Source organism: Crassostrea angulata, chromosome 1 (assembly GCF_025612915.1).
Source record: "Crassostrea angulata isolate pt1a10 chromosome 1, ASM2561291v2, whole genome shotgun sequence".
In the NCBI taxonomy this organism is placed as follows: Eukaryota; Metazoa; Mollusca; class Bivalvia; order Ostreida; family Ostreidae; genus Magallana; species Magallana angulata.
Genome location: NC_069111.1, coordinates 46,602,137 through 46,622,500, shown reverse-complemented (window position 1 = coordinate 46,622,500; position 20,364 = coordinate 46,602,137). Strand labels below are relative to the sequence as shown.

The following is a 20,364-nucleotide window of genomic DNA, read 5'->3' as shown; positions in this document are numbered from 1 at the left end:
ATCACTGGTGCTTGAAATGTTTCTCTCTTGAATATACAAACTGCGTGTATACATCTTTAAGTGTTAGCATATACTCTGTACCCGATAATCGAAATAAGAAAACTTGTTCTTCACATTTAAATTTTAAGCTGAAGAAAACTGTACGAATGTTGTTTTTTTTAAACAGATATCTCCGTTCTAAAGTTGAATAAATCATGCGTCGTCTCTAACATTTCATCATTTTTCTATGTATCATTTAGAGAGAACTATCTAGGTTATAAAAAAAATTCTGATAGTTTTAAAATTTGTCAAAACATATATAAGTTTAATTCATAGCCTGTCAAAGTTATGATATTGATTAGAATCGTTATATTGATGACAACATTCAAAATTTGGTGATATATTCGATAAATAATAATTTTACTATAAATGTAGCTTCATATAATATTAGGATATTATTTTTTAATCAAGAAATATAACTGATAAAACATTTCAATTCATACAAAAACTACCAATGAGTGTTTTGCTAACTGTAATTCAAATATAGATGGTTAAAATTGTCAAATATTTGAAATTGACTCAAATGATTGTAAAAGGATATTTTACATGCATGTTTCTGTTCAATGTGCCATTGGTGACTGCTAGTGGCTTGTTTTGAACATGTTTCATGGCAAATTGATATAAATACGATAGGTTTGAATTAATGTTCCATCATATTCCATTAAGACATGTATGCTGTATTTAAAACGATTAATGATTTCGTTAATTGACACTTTCACGTTGAGTAGGGTACCTTTTAAATATGATCACCTTTTGCAGTTCAATAAACTCTCCAGACATAATAAAAGGTGAATAACAGTAATAACAGTAGGAGTTGTCTTTTAAAAACACGGAAGTCTTTCTTTAAAAGATGTTCCTGTTAACTGAAGTCTATTTAAAATAAAAGATGCTGAATTTATATTGACATTAAGGGACAAACATTTGATATTTAGATTTAACAGATTAAAACAAGCACATAATTTCTAGAGCAACACATAAAGATAAAAGCACGCACATGTAAACACATAATTATGAACTTCATAGACGAAAAGTTAAAGAAATTCAACTTTCAAATTTCTTCTTCAGAAGAAATCTGAACAAAGATAAATAAACATTTAAATTTTAATCCTAAAATATTTGGACATTTTCTTACTATAAATAACAGTGGTAGGCTAGATACATGTAGATTATTCATGAAATTGTAAGGCAGGTCTGATGGGAAATTTGTTCACCATCTAGCCTCCTTATAACATGGTACTGAATCAAAATAATACCAAACATTTTACAAATGGATTATAGATGTGAACGAATGACCCACAGAGACAATGTGTTTTATGACTAACAATAATTGATCATTTAATTTGGTCAGCCTAATTTTTTAAGTACTTGTAATTGGGTCAAGAATTGGGTCAAGAATTTTTTATTGAAAACATATCCCCATTATTATGCATTAATTCTAATCGGTTTAAATAATTCACAAATAACTCTATTAAGTATCATAAAATACAAGCATCGTTATGATATATTGTTTGTTCAAACATATTATAAAGACAACGGATGTAGAACTGGACAAAAGACCCAATCTTTGTGAGCCAACACCCATTAATTATGTGAACAGTGAAAATTTCTTACAAAATTACTATAAATAAAATAGATTTTTGTTTTTCTTTTAATTAAAAACTTAGGTAAGTTAAATCCGGGTTCAAGTGTGGCACAAGGTTTCTTTAGTTATTATATGATAATTCAAAGAATATTCATATAATTTGTTATTCCATTGTGCAAAACTTGAAATTGATTAAGTTTACAGGCACGTAGAATCAAGGGGGGCCCGGGGGGCCTCCCCCCTCCCCCCCCCCCCCCACACTTTTTCTCGCAGCAACAAATTTACATATAAAAATAGAATTATGATTGAGTTGGCCCCCCTACTTTTTTAGGAATATGTAAAAAATTGATATGAAAATAAGGAAATGAGTGAAATTGAAGTTATATACTGCGCCAGTTATCGTTCTTTGCAAATCTTTGATGATCACACCTTAACTTTAAAATTGGAAATTGAAATCGAGTATTGAATATACGAATATCATACTTTGTGGTTAACATTTGTTATGGTTTCAAATAAAAAGAGGTTTTCTTATTTTTTATACTTATCGCGCTCTTAACACTGTGCCGGATAATTATGCCAGTGGCAAGGTGGCATTTTTGCACTCGTCTAAGCTGCATAAATCGAAAAATTCAAATATGCCACATGATACATGTAGATCATTGCTTAAATGGTTTAACCACCTTTGTTATCATCGTAACTCAACTGTCAGGTGAGATATTTACCTTTCAAAATGTTCCTATAGGAAAATAATTTTTCCATAGGAAAACCAAAACTCCTACAGGAAATTTGAAATTTCCTATCGGTATACAAGAACTTTCTATAGGAATTTCAATTCTGACAGAATTTGATAAAATCCGATGGCAGATATTAGTTTCCTATAGGAAAACTGCCTGTCTGAATCAAATTCCCGCAGGAAATACCATTCTCCTACAGGAAATATAATTCCTCTAGGATTTTTTGAAAATCCAATAAGATTGTCAATATTTCCTTTAGGAGAATCATTTCTCCTATGGGAATTATCATTTTCCTATGGGATATTAATTTTTAAAGGTAAATATCTCACCTATCAGGTGAAACACATTAAAAAAGTGGTTATATACTTTCTAGACAATGGTCTATCATATTGTATGTATGAATTTTTCCGAAACTGCCTCTTTAGCGGGTGCAATAATGCCACCTTGGCACTGGCATAATTATCCGACACAGCGTCTCTTGCTTATTCGAACAATTTCCATGCAATATTATTGAGATACATGTGTAATATTTCTAAACTGATTCTTCCTCATTGAAAACACTGTAAACGATTAATAATTTAATACCATGTTTAATGCAAATCAATACGAAAAGCCACGACAATCCAATCCCGGTAAATCAAAAACTAAAAAGATCAAGTATCTTATCAAAATTCATATATATATAAACTCAGCAGTTTACATCCTGAAACTTGTATGTCGTTCAAAAATCAAACGAACGACAACTCATCATCGAATATTGAATAAGTTCAGAAGATTTAAATATCTTTGCATTTTGAGTTCTAATATATTCCTTCTTTACTAAGTATATCAGCAATTGATTATGAATAATGGGCTAGGATTTCAAAATATTACATTTTGTATGTTTTATCAGATTTTGTATTTCCTTTGATTTTTGTAACGTGTGTCTTTATACATGTACGCTATGTATTAAGCTTCCATGATAATGCTTCAGAAATTTTTAATAAACAATAAGATAACAAGTCGCTCTTATAAAAAAAATTATATACGTTTTGCAACGATAAAAGCCTACCTATATTCTTCCTCTCCGTGCAAGAAATTCCGTGTTGGAATGTTTAAACAGGAGGTCCGTGTTGCTCTGCTTTGAATTTGTATTTCGTTTTATGGATTTTTGAGATGGTTCACGGTTTGTTATTGTCATTTTTTCATCACTCAGCCCGCAAATCTTCTTTCTAGTAGGGTCGACCTTTACAGCTTTTGTTGATACTGCTGGCGCGTTGGAAATCCCCAACGACAAACATAGCCACCCTTCGCTATACCGTTTTCAGTTTTTGTGTGTCATTCACTGTATGAGAATCCAATATAACGCTGGGATACTACATTTGTGCACGGTCGAACACATTTTTATAGCACAGTACATTTTGATGATGTTTCTCTGTAAAAAGGCGCTAGTGTTCTTAGCTTTCTTTATTACCTAGTTTTTCTGGAAGTTCTAGCTTACCACAGTGTTTGTTTACACCAAAATATGTTTTCCTGATTCCACTTTATCCAAGACGATGAAAATGGATGGTTTATGGGTGCATGTTTTTAATAGATGAACATGAAGAAATTTGCACTTCTTTGGATTAAATTGAACGAGCCAGTTGTTCCCCCCCCCCCACTCCTGAAAGGTGTCCATATCTTTTGGAGCAGGACCGTGTCATCAGGCGTGTTTTCCCGTTTTTACTGGACACAGTCGTCAGCTAACAGGCTGACGGAGGACCCGTTGTTTATTTAACGGGGTAGGTCGTTGATGTAGAGCAGGAAGAAAGTAGTTAATGTTAGAACACTTCCTTGAGGGACTCCTCACTGTACTGGACCACATCTGACTGGCTTTTATCGTCGAGAGACTTGGACAGACCTTTAAATGGTGATGATGAGCTGCATTTCACAGGATCTGTTCTTGCAAAATCTGCATTGAGCGTCGGTTAGAATTCCATAATCTCCATATGTGTCTCATAATATTGCTGGTGATTATATGGACTAGCATCTTAAATGTAATTAATGCTAAAGAGATGTGTATGTAGCTTTGTGGGTTGTTTTATGCACCTTTTTAAATACCAGGCATGAGGAAAAAATTAACTCGCACGTTCACATTTGTAAGTGGCTTGCTCATTAAATGTTGCTTCTTGCAAGTGTGATGTCAGATACTGTCATTATTAAATTAATTTTTCAATATCAAATAGACTTTCTAAACAGTTTTGTTGCATGCAAACGTAATAAATTATCCTGTATGTTAACATACTTTGCTGAATGTTGCATGTAAGCATAATTTATTTTCCATGTTGGGGGCAGATATGTGCAAATTAACAAGGTAAATTCATGCACCCAAGACCGTTTGTTTAAGATTCACTTGAGTCTCCCTTTTTTCAGCTATCACACTGTATCTTTTATCTTTTTCCATTTTTATTTTTATTTCCAGATGCACTGGTCGTTTTGTTAGCATGTCTGAGCGTGAATTATCTTCAACAGCCTCCCTTCTATATCAATTATTTTTACAGCTACGTATATTTAGAAGCCACTTTTATATGACAGTTGTTTGTCACATTTTACAGTGTCTAATTCTTTAACCTTGCTTTTTTACAGCTCTGTACAGGCTGTTACCTTTTGTTTTTTTTATGATAATGATGAAAAGGTAAAACAAGTATAGTGTTCTCAAAACATCATTAATATATACACTTAAGTATTATTCTCTTTAAAACTTAATATAAGGATGCTCTGATAAATAAGAAATATATATAAAATTTACAAGTAAAGCTATCTATTTTGAATTCTTGACCGGGGAGGACACGGCTGTTTAACCACTGTTGTGCATGTATAATACATCTATTAACATGGTTGTGCTTTGATACACAAATAAGTACACTGTACCTTTTATATACCCTTGTTTATGTTCACAACATTTATCTTGTTGACAAATGAATTCAGTTACATTATAGAACAAATGCTTTTTTCTTGTACCAACATCATTATAATGTAAGTTATTCAAGTATTTTAATAACATTAATCTTATCTCGAGACATTTTTCCTTTGTTTTGCATAGCTAATGCACTGCTAAAGCATGTACGTTATGACAATGTTTATCATAATAAACTTTTCATATACTAAAATGTTATTCATGTTATATTTGACATATTTCAAAAAGAAAGCCACAATTAATTAACCAGTACTGTGATCTTTGAAAGTAAGATATTCTTTTTTATATAAATAATTGTAAAGACAGGCGTCGGATTTTGAGTATCAAGAATATACAAGAGAAGAAAGCGGCATCTATAATCCAAACTTTTAAGACACTTGAAACATTTGTATCTCAACAATCTTTAGAGTTAAAGTTCGATATTGTCGTGATACATTGTAATTGAATAAATTATCGTGTTTAGTTTTATTTCTTATTTCTTCATGAGTGTGGTTTTTGTCCTATGACCGACCATCATTCATTAATTAACATGTTTAAACGAACGACTATTGTTTAGCATCCGTACTGAACGCTACTTAATCGTTATTGTATAGGTATCTATTAAGTTGAACTGAGGTACATGTTGCTATCAACTGAGTTCGTCTTATGCAAATTATTATATAATTGTTTTGAAGAGAAAGCGTGGTCTTTGTCATAAAATTCAATTAACACTTTTCTAATTCTATATATAAAACTGATATTGCTTCATTAATTCACAAGTTTATCTTAATTGATTCCCGAAACATTGACAAATGTATTTTTGTCGACATTTGAATATTAATTTTGATTGATTTATTATCGAACATATAAAATAACAAGAGGCCAATTGGCCTTAACGGTCACCTGAGTAGCAAATAACCCCTACACAAACTTGTCGAGGAGTCTCATATATCCTTTTAATTAATTAGGTTTCATTCTGGAAATTATAAATTTGTAATGACGACCACCTCCCTGCCTGAAATCTTTCAAAAAGAACTGTGAAACCTATAATTTTGGCTAAAACTTAAAGATCTGGTATACGAAATCATGAATTCAGTTTTCCTTTCAGGTGTGTGGGAGTAAAGAAGATAATTTTTTAACATTATATGCATTAACAAATCCATTTTGGCCCTGCCCTAGAGTCAAAACCCATATTCCAGGGGACATGAAAATTAAAATTTCAGTAGAGGACTTCCTGGTAGACATAATTATAGGTCAGTTTTTATACAAATGTGTGAGAATAGAGAAGAAAAATTTTAAACACAATATATATGCATTAACACTATATTGCCATTTTGCCCCCCCCCCGAACCCCTGACCCAGGGGCCATGAATATCACAATTTTGGTAGAGGAGTAAGTGGACATCATAACAATGTATTCAGTTTTTTGCCCACATGTGTGGGAGTAGAGAAGAAGATTTTTTTAGATTTAAAACATTTTTACTATATGGCCATATTGGCCCCACCCTAGAGCCTGAACCTCTAACAAAGGGGTCATGAATTTCACAATTTTGGTAGAGGGCTTCATGGATATTATAACCAGGCATTTAGTATTTAACAAATATATATGGGAGTATAGAGAAGAAGATTTTCTAAGATTTAATATATTTTTACTACATGGCCATATTGCAACCACCCTAGAGCCTGAAGCCCGGACACAGGGGTCATGAATTTCACAATTTAAGTAGAGGGCTTCATGGACATCATTATCATGCATTTAGTTTTTAACAAAAGTATATGGGAGTAGAGAAGAATTTCTAAGATTTAATACATTTTTACTATATGGCCATATTGGCCCCACCCTAGAGCCAGAACCCCTGACCCAGGGGTCATGAATTTCACAATTTTGGTAGAGGGCCTCATTGACATCATAACTATGCAAGCAGTTTTCTCCTCACATGTGTGGGAGTAGAGAAGGAGATTTTTGAAAATTTGGCTTTTTTTTGGCATATTTGGCCCCACATGTGGCGCCCCTGGGTGGTAGAGCCATAAATTTCACAATTTGGATTCCTCTTACCATAAAGATGCCTCTCACAAAAATGGTAACAATCAGCCTTGTAGTTTTTAAGAAGCAGTTAAAAATGTTAACGCACGACGCACGACGACGAACGAAAACGGATAGCAATAGGTCACCTGAGTTTACTCAGGTGACCTTATCAAAAATACACCACATTTATGTTACAAACGTTATTTCCTGTTATGTCAACTGGTGATTAGAAGGGAAAAAATACAATCAATTGGATTCAATTAATTTCTGTAACCTCATAAATACATATCATTAATATGTACTTGAAGTTTATAATGTGAAAGCTACAGCATAAATTATAGAAAACGAGCAAAAAATATGCAAATGAGATGTATCATTTAGTTTCAAGGAAAACTGACTCATTCATTTATTTTTAGTATAATCCTTTTACGCTTTACATCGATATTACTTCTTTAAAATATTACATATCATTATGAACCTGGAGTCAAGTTTTTCTTAAGCATATAAAGCATTTCTTACCACTACAAAACTACATGAGCTATTAGACTATCTTGATTACAAAAGTTCTAAAATTAAAAAATTCCTCACTACATGTATTTACGGGTATCTACAGTGCACGGTGAAATAACATTCCTTATTTCACAACTTCAGCGTTTTTAAACAAAATATTCAAAGACTTGTGTTACAAAATATATTTAGAATGTTTTATTATTGCCCTTTGTTTCACTATAACAATACCGACTGACCATTCTGTTCAATCTGGTCTTTCTTTCTTTGCTTGACAGTGATCAACTTCACATTAACAATTCCATTTTCATTTCGAATATAAGAATAGCTTCTGGAATCTCTGAAATGATGCCGTGCATGCATTGAGTCAAAGGACCTTACAATTGTTATTGCTACTGTAAAAACTGTTTGTGATATTTGAACTGAAAAATAGCGCTTTGTAACCAGTAAGTATTATTTGTTGACAAATAACGGATGAGAACAATAATTTCCAATAATCTAGATTAGATTCAAAACATTACTTGATGTGCATGAAAACGTATCATGAATTACATGAACAAAATCAAATACTATTATTCATAGATATTTGATAATATTAAATGATAATTAGAAATGGTTATTATCGTTTATTTTTTTAATGGACATTTACTTAAAAGAACTTATTTACATAAGATGGCGGTAAATGATACCGTACACACTGGCGTCGGGGGGGGGGGGGAGGGGGGGGGGTAGTAAACCTATACTTCCTAAAGAAAAAAAACTTACTTACCCAAATTTTTTTCCCTAAAATCATGAATTTCCTAACCCGTGGGGGGGGGGGGGGGGGGGGGGGGCCTAGTATGCTTCTGATACCAACTTCTCAATCTTTCTAGGTAAATTTAGGAACAATATTCTTTCCTGCCAGAAAAAGTGGGGGGGGGGGGGGGGGCTAAACCCTCTATCATGCTATGTTTCTAATGGTTAGCCCCCCCCCCCCTAGCCCCCCCCCCCCCCCGGTTCCGACGCCTATGGTACAGTAGTATTACAACACTAGCCTAACGTTGAAACGAAAGGTGTGTAAAATATCAATGCAAAACCCTCAAATGGTTTATTAAATACGGCGGCGTGGAAGGGCCAGATGAGAAAAAAAATTAATCTTATTCGTTCGGACGAATTAGCTATTTGTTCGGACGAATAAGTTATTTGTTCGGACGAATTAGGATTTGTTCAGACGAATTAGGATTCGTTCGGACAAATAAATTATTTGTTCGGACGAATTAAGATTTGTTCGGACGAATTAGCTATTTGTTCGGACAAATAAGTTATTTGTTCGGACGAACTAGGATTTGTTCGGACAAATAAGTTATTTGTTCGGACGAATTAGATATTTGTTTGGACGAATTAGGATTTGTTCGGACGAATTATGATTTGTTCGGACAAATAAGTTATTTGTTCGGACGAATTAGGATTTGTTCGGACGAATTACGATTTGTTCGGACAAATAACTTATTTGTTCGGACGAATTAGGATTTGTTCGGACGAATAAGGATTTGTTCGGACGAATTAGGATTTGTTCGGACGAATAAGTTATTAATAGTGGTACATGTATGAGAGAGAGAGAGAGAGAGAGAGAGAGAGAGAGAGAGAGAGAGAGATATGTCATAATCATGGATACATAAATGTGAAAAGTCTAATCAGTTAACATGATCATGCGCGGATCCAGAAAAATTTACCGGGGTGGTGGTGGTGGGGGGTGGGGTCTGATAGATAGTTTTGTTTGCGGGGTGGGGGTGCAAGGCCCCCCGACCACCCCGGCTCTAGATCCGCGTATAGATGTACATGTATGCCAACTTTAGGCAGCGCAGGTTTTTTCTTAACTAACTATAAGTTTTATTTCGCGCAATGCCAGAAGAAATGATTCCAATAGTCATAATTATATGATTCCGCAGGTGGATTTCGATTGTCGATGTTTATATTGAAAATATAGTCATTCTCCTGTTTACTTGGGACGCTGGACATACGAAATTATCTTTCGCCTTAACTTTATACATATACATGTATACGATCAAAGTTAACTGATATACTTCGTGGAATTGTAATAATCGCACAGTTACTTTTAAAAGTGAAATATAAAGTCAGCAAAATATCACAACATCCTAACTATAATGCAAAAAAGTAATAAAAATAGAATTTAATGATAAAAATACTTATTGTCCGTCAAATAGACCTCTGATGACGTATTTGCATGTTAAAATTATCATATGGCTTTGTAAAGTTTTCCTATGTTTGGAATCTTAGGAGCGCAAATAAAAACATTATCAATAATCATAACTGAGGGCGCCTGTAAAGTGCGAAACGAAATCGAAACGAAACGAAACGAAACGAAATCAAACGAAACGAAACGAAACCAATCGAAACGAAACGAAATCAATCGAAACGAAACGAAATCAAACGAAACGAAACCAAAAATCGAAACGAAACGAAACGGAATTTAAACAAAACTAATATCAATTTTGACTACATAAAAGTGAAAATAAATTCATTGAAATAAATTTTTGAACCATAAAATATAACTACCTGTATGTTTCAGATTGGCGCTGTAAATTTTTAAGCCGATTATCCGAAATTTGCAAAAATTATATAATTATGTAAATAAGTGATGTACATTCCTATACCTTTTAATGTTTCTTATTTGTTTCATTAAATGATAAAAATGATATTCAGACGTTTTGAGAGAGAGAGAGAGAGAGAGAGAGAGAGAGAGAGAGAGAGATGCCTTAAAACTTATCAGCGACATCACATAGCAAAGTATATACGCAAGTTTTGGAAGAGAGAGATAGAGATATGATGATGATACTGAAGGGGACATTCTTACAACAATTTTCTTTCTATCGATTTGAAATATTGTAAAAATGAAACGATCGAATACAACGTGATTTATAGCATACTGGTTGGTTACCAGTTTCTAACATATAATAAGAAAGTATAGGATGAATTTGGACGTCGTAGTTTGACAAAATTAAAGTGCAATATGAAGAGGTGTTTTACCTGTTCTCTCTCTCTCCCTTTCACACGCAAACACAATGTATTTGAATCATTTTTACAATATTACATATCGATATTAAAAAAATCGTGTAGTTGGAATGTCTCCGTAAATACTGTAAACGCACTATATTTAGGGTGTACAATATTTGGCGGAATATAATTTTTCAACAAGTTAGCATGGATTTGATTTAGCGCATTTCTGAATTTACCTTTTTATCTACTTATATATTTTACATTTGGCAATGTACTTGATTTTGCGGACGCCGTTTTCCGCCAAAAACGCAAAATAGAATACATAGCCAAAGGGGTAAAGACAGTTTTAGAATACGTTTACAGTATAATCATCTTTATATTGCAAGTTAATTTTGTCAAATTACGACGTCCAAATTCATGCTATACATATTACATATTAATTAATTCTTATTATATGTTAGAAACTGGTAACCAACCAGTATGCTCTAAATCACATTGTATTCGATCGTTTCGTTTTTACAATATTTCAAATCGACAGAAAGGAAATTGATGTTAGAATGTCCCCTTTAGTATCATCCTCATATCTTTTGAAATTTATTTCAATGAATTTATTTTCACTTTTATGTAGTCAAAATTGATATTAGTTTTGTTTAAATTCCGTTTCGTTTCGTTTGATTTCGTTTCGTTTCGATTGATTTCGTTTCGTTTCGATTGGTTTCGTTTCGTTTCGTTTGATTTCGTTTCGTTTCGATTTCGTTTCGCACTTTACAGGCGCCCCATAACTGATTGAATAATCATAACTGATTGAATCAAGTTATGGGGAAAATTAAAATAATTGGACGATTTAAGGTGAAATAAAAGCTTACAAAACAATTGACAATTTTATACAATATTTTCAAAAGGTTGTATCTCATTTTTCTTAACTATTATTGAAAAATTTTGTTTATGAATCATACTATCGTAAACATCTGACGCCTATTTTCATCGGTCGAATGCGGCATCCAGGTTATTTATAGATAAAAACTGCATATGATGACGACTAACTTTGATTTTGTATCGACGATTTTTGATGCCATGTCTGATTTTAAAAATGAAATAGATTCAAAGTTGACTAATGAGACAACCAAGGTTAACATTAGTTTTAGACTATCGAAAACCCATGGCACCATGATAATATAACTCCAATCCTTTAGATAGATAGAGTTTGAAAATTGAGCTTGACAGCACAATATGTCAGATATTGCATATATGTCAGATAGTATACATGTAACACCTATGTCTATATAATTAACAATTTATCATTTGAAGGAAAGGGGTGGCTTGACCCCCCCCCCCTTTCATCTACATCATTACCAGAGCAGATACATGTAGTCTAAATATACATGTAGTCTTTATATTATAAAGTATAAGTAAAAACTAGTTTGTTTTATAAGTCACTTAAGTAATTGTGCGATTATTACAATTCCACGAAGCATATCAGTTAACTTTGATCGTATACATGTATATGTATAAAGTTAAGGCGTAAGATAATTTCGTATGTCCAGTGTCCCAAGTAAACAGGAGAATGACTACATTTTCAATATAAACATCGACAATCGAAATCCACCTGCGGAATCATATAATTATGACTATTGGAATCATTTCTTCTGGCATTGCGCGAAATAAAACTTATAGTTAGCAAAGAAAAAACCTGCGCTGACTAGAGTTGGCATACATCTATACGCGGATCTAGAGCCGGGGTGGTCGGGGGGCCTTGCCCCCCCCCACCCCACAAACAAAACTATCTATCAGACCCCCCCCCCCCCCCATCACCACCACCACTACCCCGGTAAATTTTTCTGGACCCGCGCATGATCATGTTGACTTTTCACATTTATGTATCCATGATTATGACATCCTAATTCGTCCGAACAAATCTTAATTCGTCCGAACAAATATCTAATTCGTCCGAACAAATCGTAATTCGTCCGAACAAATAACTTATTCGTCCGAACAAATCGTAATTCGTCCGAACAAATCCTAATTCGTCCGAACAAATAACTTATTTGTCCGAACAAATAAATTATTTGTCCGAACAAATGTGTAATTCGTCCGAACAAATCCTAATTCGTCCGAACAAATAACTTATTCGTCCGAACAAATCGTAATTCGTCCGAACAAATCGTAATTCGTCCGAACAAATAACTTATTTGTCCGAACAAATAAATTATTTGTCCGAACAAAAATGTAATTCGTCCGAACAAATCCTAATTCGTCCGAACAAATAACTTATTCGTCCGAACAAATCCTAATTCGTCCGAACAAATCGTAATTCGTCCGAACAAATAACTTATTCGTCCGAACAAATCGTAATTCGTCCGAACAAATAACTTATTTGTCCGAACAAATAAGAATTTTTTATTTTTTCATCTGGCCCTTCCACGCCGCCGTAATTAAATGTGCTAGATCTCCATAAAAAAATCTTGTCGTACAAATAAAGCGATGTGTCATGCCATACAACGTTTTTCATTAAAAAAAGGTTTTTTTGTCAAATTGTATAAACGGATTTCAAAAACATTAATTTACATTTCAACGACGCAGCACGAGTTTTGCCTTCACGATTTTCATTGTGATTACACAAAATCACCCCTTTTCTGAAGATTTTTGAGCCCATGGTCCAGTAAATAGCATCATTTTCTCACATTAAGGATCTTGCTATTTCACTACAGGATTACGCATTCAGTATTTTGATGTTCGACCTACATTATGTGAAATGAGGGAATTGTTAATTTACAATAAGTCGATTTACATGTATCTGCGATTTATGATTTATAATTTTTCATCATCTCTTCATTGTTAATCATTTTATATAATGTAGATATAGTTATAATAAGTATATGCCCTTATCTTCAATACCATCGTTTTTTGTTGATACATTTTCATAATCAGAATGTAATTTGTACATATTTTGTTGAATAAATTGAATAGGATTGAACAACAGGCATAGCCTATGTATATCCTCTCCTTGTATAATGATCAGTATATAAACTAGTTTTGTGAAATATCTTTGTTGTCCTCATACATTGGCTTTGTATAGTTAAGTTATTTTCACATAGTTAAAATGGCACGTATATTTATGTTTACTGAGTTAAAATGACATGTTCTTTTCGAAGGCACATATTTATTGCAGTTAGTATGGTGATGCTTTCATATCCACGCATGTTTCACTTTGTCACATTTAATAAGAACTATATATTGCTTCATTTTAATGTTGAATGTTTATTTTCTCTACTCACGTTATACAATGTAAATTGTTGTATATTGCTGTTATATTCTCAAGTTGTAAATAATAACCAAAGAGATAAAAAAGAAAATAAACTGTTAAACATATAGTCCCTTGGGGGCATGTTAGACGTGCAAGTACCCAGGATTTAATTTTAATTGTACGTTTGTCATCATTACATTGCTCTGTGTGTCCATAATCATGAGCTCTTAATCTCTGTGGCTGAGACATGTGCAAACATTGCAACCAATGGCACGTGTGCAGGTGACAACACCTTGCAGGGACATATTTGAGGCAATTATGTTTTACATAATCCACATTAAAATCAATAAACAAGGTGATAAGTCTCTTGGCATGTCGATAAGCATTAGCTCGCTAATTTGTGTCGATAGATAAATGTTAAGGTGACACGACCGCGGGTCTGTAACAGTTTATCAAAGATTTTACGCTCGATGCATCCGAAGAATACAGGGCTTATCTTAAACATCCTAGTTATAATATATGTGGGAGAGGTGGCGATGAATTTATTGGGGTATTCCGTTCTCTTCAAGCAGCACGAGGTCTTAATAGTTGGTACATGCTAGCAAAGGTAAACAAATTTCCTGTATATTTTGTAAAATATCCTTTAGTCGGTTTAGAAAATGTTCCTAGTGCCTAAACGCACACTTTATCTCAAGGACGTCAACCGTATTCTATTAACTCAAAGCTTTTAAAAATCCATATAAAATGCAAATACATGTAAATCTTCTCAAAAATATATTTCATTACTTTTATTTAACTGCTGCAAGTATATATAAACTATATCTATTTTTTAAAATAAAATATATATAATGATTTCGTCATTTAAATCGAAACCACTAAATGTTTGTAATTTCTCTACCAATCGTTGAGTTCATTTGGTCCTTATATGCATTGTTGTCGCTGGTAATGAATGCTTTGTGTGTCTGTTGTCATTACTGGGGATGTTGTATACACTGGATATTTAAGATAGATGCGATGGTGTTGTACTTACCTACCCCCATGCTGATATTAACAAACAATTACCCCAGGCCTTTCTGAGATACAATCTACCTATGGTACGACACAAATACAGGTACGATGAATGAATGAATGAATAAATATTTGAATGTTTGGGTGAAATTTGTTGTCGACAATTTTCATCACATACGACTATTATTGTACTTAAGATGGCTTAAATAACGAATGTTTTAACTTCACTAAAGACATGATTATATAGTTTATGATATTCATATTTAACATATTATAGCAACATGTGTATGTGAAAGTAGAATTTTCGACGCTCTTGAAAAGTGTAGTTTATACGTTCGAGTACACTTCGCTGGTATATACTTTGTTTTGGATCAATGGATGGATGGATAGATGGATGCACTCATGACATCAATTTTGATTCAAGTAACATTTCATTGTTTAAGTATACAATCGTATATATATACACAATAAGGTAAAAGAGCGGCAAGCAGTCTACCTGCCTATTTAGTTACGTCCTTTTCTGACATCAATACTTGTGGCAATTTGAAAGGGTGGGAACGAATCTTATTTTATTAAAAGGTTATCTGATTTTATTACGAGGTTATCTTATTTTATTAAGTTTCTTAAATTCACAGGTTGTACTATTGGTCCTCTTTCTGTGATGCACATGCACTTGGTCTTCTTTTCAACTGTTACGTGAATAGAAAAGATTGTGTATTTTGGTTTTTCATATGTTTTATATGTTTATTCTCTTTCTATAAATCAAATGGTCAGCGATTTGGATAGGAAAAAATGTCTGCATATCTCGTGTAACATAAATATTATGCATATATCCATCAAAGTGCGTGCGTCTAAATTTCTGAAATTTATAGCATGCTAGTGTAATTTAGGAGGAATATTGTCTGCCTGATATAGACTCGTGTATTACTGTAGCCGTGATCAGAAGAAACGAGAAAAAACTTCAAAAGGAGCGTGTCTTATCCCCGTTTATAAAAAAAAAAAGAGTATGCATGAATCAATTTTCAAGTTATTTTAAGCCGAACTGTAACCATTTCAGATGACCGCTGACAAGCAACCACATAATTAACAATAAATTGTGTCAACCTTGTCAATTTCCTCTGGTGATCTTAACGAGGTAAATTGTCAGCTCGCTGTCGAAGAATGAATGTACTTATTCTTCGCAGAATTTAATGATAATCCTATTGGACGGTTTAAAATATTTACATCCAACACGAAATATAAATACACTTTAGAGGTCCTTTAAAAGGAGTTCTTGTACGACGTCGAGTGCTTGACTTCTTTATGAGTTTGCTCTCTGATTCTTAAGTTGGTCTGATCTTAAGGAAAATTGCAATTGTGGACACTTTTGTTTTATCCAAAAAGGTACATTTATTTTCTTTCATTTGATTTATTTTTATTCAGATTCTATTTGTTTCCGGTATTACTAAAAGGTAATTGATATTATAACATTTTGAACATATTATAATTAGAATTAGTTTTTTAAGTTTTTAATTTCAAAAAAATAATTTATTATATACATGTAACACCCTGAATTATTAGGGTTCAACATTCATCATCTTTACTCTAAACGAGAGAAAATGTATAAACATTGTGGAAAATGGGGGGGGGGGAGGGGGGTATGCATTTGCTGACCATTTTTCATTTTGAAAATTTAGTTGTAATTAATGGTATTGATGTATAATTTTCAAACATATTAATTTTTGAATCGCCATAAAATCGGAGAAGTAAATTGCAATATGTATCATTTTATAGAATATTTATCGATCTTACTGTGTATAAAAGGTCATAAGATGATTTTTTTAAATCACTTAAATTAAACCATACATTTTTTTCTATCAGTCAATAGTCCCTTATCATCGTAATTACTAGGGTGCATTTTCAGACAAGGTCTAAATTCCACTAAAAAATCAGATGATTACAATGATGCATTGAATTTAATTCTAACACTGTATCTTGGCATTATTCTTCTAAATCCAGACCTTGGTCGAGCTTTCTATGGATGATTTTACCTGTACAAGTATGCACCAGACTGAATGCTTTGTTATTGCCATTGCAATACACAGATCTAGTTAACTCCGGGAGAGAACACACGCTTTTCTTCATTCTTCTTTATAATTACTTCTCGTCCCCAATGTAAACATGGTATGTCTTGTAAGCTTTTAACAAACACTTCAGTTTTTTTCTCCCAATCTTTCATTTTTACCGACACCTGGACTATTGAATTACAGTGGTTTTGTAATTAAACCGGTAATTATTTTTGAGTCTCTCTTGGCGAACACTATAGAAAGGGTGGCAAAAGATCAGAGTCATTTTTTACATTTATTGCTATCCATTGTAATTTGTCCTTATTTAAGGAACGACGCTTTTAAAAATTGTTGAATAATTATTATACGCATATTTAAAGTTCGTTAAATTCAACAACAAGGGATTAGGGGGCTGAGTAATTAATAACGGTCGAGATAAAAAAAAAAAGAAGAAGAGATAATCCTATTTTTACCAATTAACTTACTGAAAGATTAGAAACACTGGAATCCTAATGTAATTAACATAAGCTTTAACTTATTGAAGCTTACGTAAAGTATAGAAGGATTGAACAGAGCGTTTAAAATTCAGACAAACTTATTTTCTTGGTTACATAACTCTTCAGTCAGACATTGCGTACCTGTTGACAAATGTCGTATTTTGAGATCCAACTAAACATACAAGATAACAAGAACAAATCTTTCGAGATACAGGTAACATGATGCATTTGATAAGAAACGGACAGGTAATGGAAATTGTACATTGCATAATTAAAGTAAAATCAAAGTCGTGGGGACGAGGAAGCGAGGCAGGTTAACCCAATTAGATGCTGTCACATCAAAGTATGCAGGGCACGAAGTCGTAATTTTTCCAAAAGAGAGAACCTATTATAATCACCATTATGTAGCCAATTAGTTTAACCCCACTGACATTGTTGTTATTTATTCCTCATTGTCTTTAACTGAGCGATTTAAATCGCAGTTCATGGACCACAGCGGAATGTAGATAGCCTGGTTACCTTTATTGTGTTCTGTAACATAATCTTTTGTGACATTTGTTCGAACATCAATTCACAGGTTGATTGAATGTTTAAATGACTTAACAAATTCCTATAATTGGAGGATATAAAAGGATTTCAAAAGTAATTTAATGCTCCAAATTTGTCGCGCTATCTTGTCTATTTCAGAAAATCATTTTGCTTGTTTAGGAAAAAGAGGAATTGTAAATAATATTTAATTTTCTATTTCTAATTTTTGTAGCAAGTACAGACCAGGAGAAGTTCCCCAATAAGCTTTAAATTTTAGAAGACGTTCACCGCCTTTACTGTGAAGAATCTTGATAAAAAGGAAATGAATCAAATTATGAATTCCAAAGATATCAATGGAATCGCCAACAAATGAATATCAATGTTACATGTGCCACCATTGAATACAGACATCAGTGAAGGAAGACTGGAACATTCCTCTCCAATGAAAGAATATAGGCGTCCTTCTCTGTCCGTCATCGATGAATCCAACAACAATGACGAAGAAAAAGATCTCATTCTGCCGTCCATCACTGTCACATGTTGTGATGATTCAAATCAAGCTAGTGATAATGACGATGTGTCTTCTGTGACGTCATCGAGAAGCGGAAGTGAGACGGATTTAGCGCACTTGAAGGTGACAGCAAATAGACTACGGCTGGCGACCAGAAGGTCGAGCATTGTGGAATGGAAGGAACAATATCTTGACCGACCTCGTCGGAGGTCAAGGCCAGACTTAAAAGTGGACTTTGACCACAATGGTAACGATGTGTTGACTGAGGATAGAAAGCATAAAATAAATGAAGCCTTAGTGTGGATTAAAGACGAATTAGTAAGTTCTTCACACTACTACATTGTTGACTTGTTTCCAAATATGTTTCATTGTACACCCGCAATGGTTTAACAAACTATCTTATCAATTTTGAAAATGTTAATCTATTGTAAACGCTATGTTATCATAAGAAGCCAGCAGTCTTTCTTACTACAGAAAGAGGGATTTCTTTTATTAAAATGAACCAATTAGCTCGTACATGTATCAAATACCCTATTCCATTTCTTTATAATCTGAAGTGTTTGCTTCATTAGCATTTTTCATGTCGACCTATAAAAATATTGTATAAAAATGTCAAATTTTTAAACATAGGGAAATATATTCTCAAACAAGTTACTATTTTTTTCATTTCAACATCATGCACTTTTATCTCCTTTTACATATAATTTGATTTTAAAAATTGTGATAATTTAATTCTAATAAAATTGTGTCCTAAAAATGATTTAGAAATGATTTTTTTGCGAAAATTGATGTATAAAACCAACAATAAAATACATAATCACATAATTTACAGAACAGGTTAAACAAGTTTTGTTACTCATAATGGAATGTCATGGCGAATTGAAGATTCAACATGATCATAAACATTCATAGATAAAAATCTTTACATTTTTTAAAGTGAATGGAGAACCACTGGCGCACAGCACAAAAAGTAAACAAACCAACTGAAGATTAAATGCGCTTGAGTATTTTAAATACTGAAACTTAAACACTTATATATACATTAGAGTGATAGAAGGCTGCAAATTACTCCTTTGATATTTTTGGACTTTAAAGTTCTAAATGTTTATAAACAAAGCAACAAGTACTAAGATATTGAATGTGTCATTTTCTGCAATTGAAATGCCATTCTCTGCAGTTTGAACCCTTTACTTCAATTGCACAACAAAGCTTTATAATGTCATGGACGTTAAGGAAGCGAAGCAAAGTCTACCTCAATTTTGACGAATTTCAAAGTAATATATTCACAGATAAGTTTATCTTTACGACTTTTTGTATAACCCCGGTGTTTGTTATTTTTATTTCAGCGAGCAATGAGGTCGCAAGACCAAGCCCTGGCGAGAACGCTGCTCTCATTACGTCATGATATCCACAAACTGAAACTCAACCGGAGTTGTCAAGAGCATAGGGAAATGCTGGATGACGTCACAAAAGATATGGAGGAAATTCAACAACTGAAAGACATAAGTGATCTCCATGTGGACACTGTGGAAAATCCCTTGAAACACCTGGGGGTCACCTCTTACAATTTGACCGCCAGGAGATTTTCGACGTGTTAAATCAAATGCATTATCGTGTGTTTAGAAGGAATTAAATTTTCATCCCAGCGAAGTGCATGCGTTTCCAAAATGCAAATAATTATAATGCTTTTATTGTTAGGAATCAGTCAGCTGTATTATTAAAAAGGAAAACA

General features: G+C 33.1%; 1 protein-coding gene across 2 annotated transcripts; it reads left to right on the top strand.

Moving 5' to 3' along the window:
- Positions 1 to 14,503: 14,503 nt before the first annotated feature.
- LOC128183806 (protein FAM167A-like) lies at positions 14,504 to 20,278 on the top strand. Of its 2 annotated transcripts, none has more exons than XM_052852973.1 (3): positions 14,504 to 14,650; positions 18,354 to 18,950; positions 19,979 to 20,278. In XM_052852973.1, exons 2-3 carry the CDS (start codon positions 18,501 to 18,503, stop codon positions 20,228 to 20,230), a joined length of 702 nt encoding a protein of 233 aa, XP_052708933.1. In that variant the 5' UTR covers positions 14,504 to 14,650; positions 18,354 to 18,500; the 3' UTR covers positions 20,231 to 20,278. The 2 variants fall into 2 exon arrangements, with proteins under 2 accessions (XP_052708933.1, XP_052708926.1); XM_052852966.1 differs by lacking the exon at positions 14,504 to 14,650 and adding an exon at positions 16,292 to 16,434.
- Positions 20,279 to 20,364: the final 86 nt, after the last annotated feature.

Coding starts and splice junctions, on each gene's coding strand:
- LOC128183806 (XM_052852973.1), top strand. CDS start 18,501: ATGTTACATGTGCCACCATTGAATACAGACATCAGTGAAGGAAGACTG. Junction 18,951..19,978: donor TGTGGATTAAAGACGAATTA/GTAAGTTCTTCA, acceptor TTTTTATTTCAG/CGAGCAATGAGGTCGCAAGA.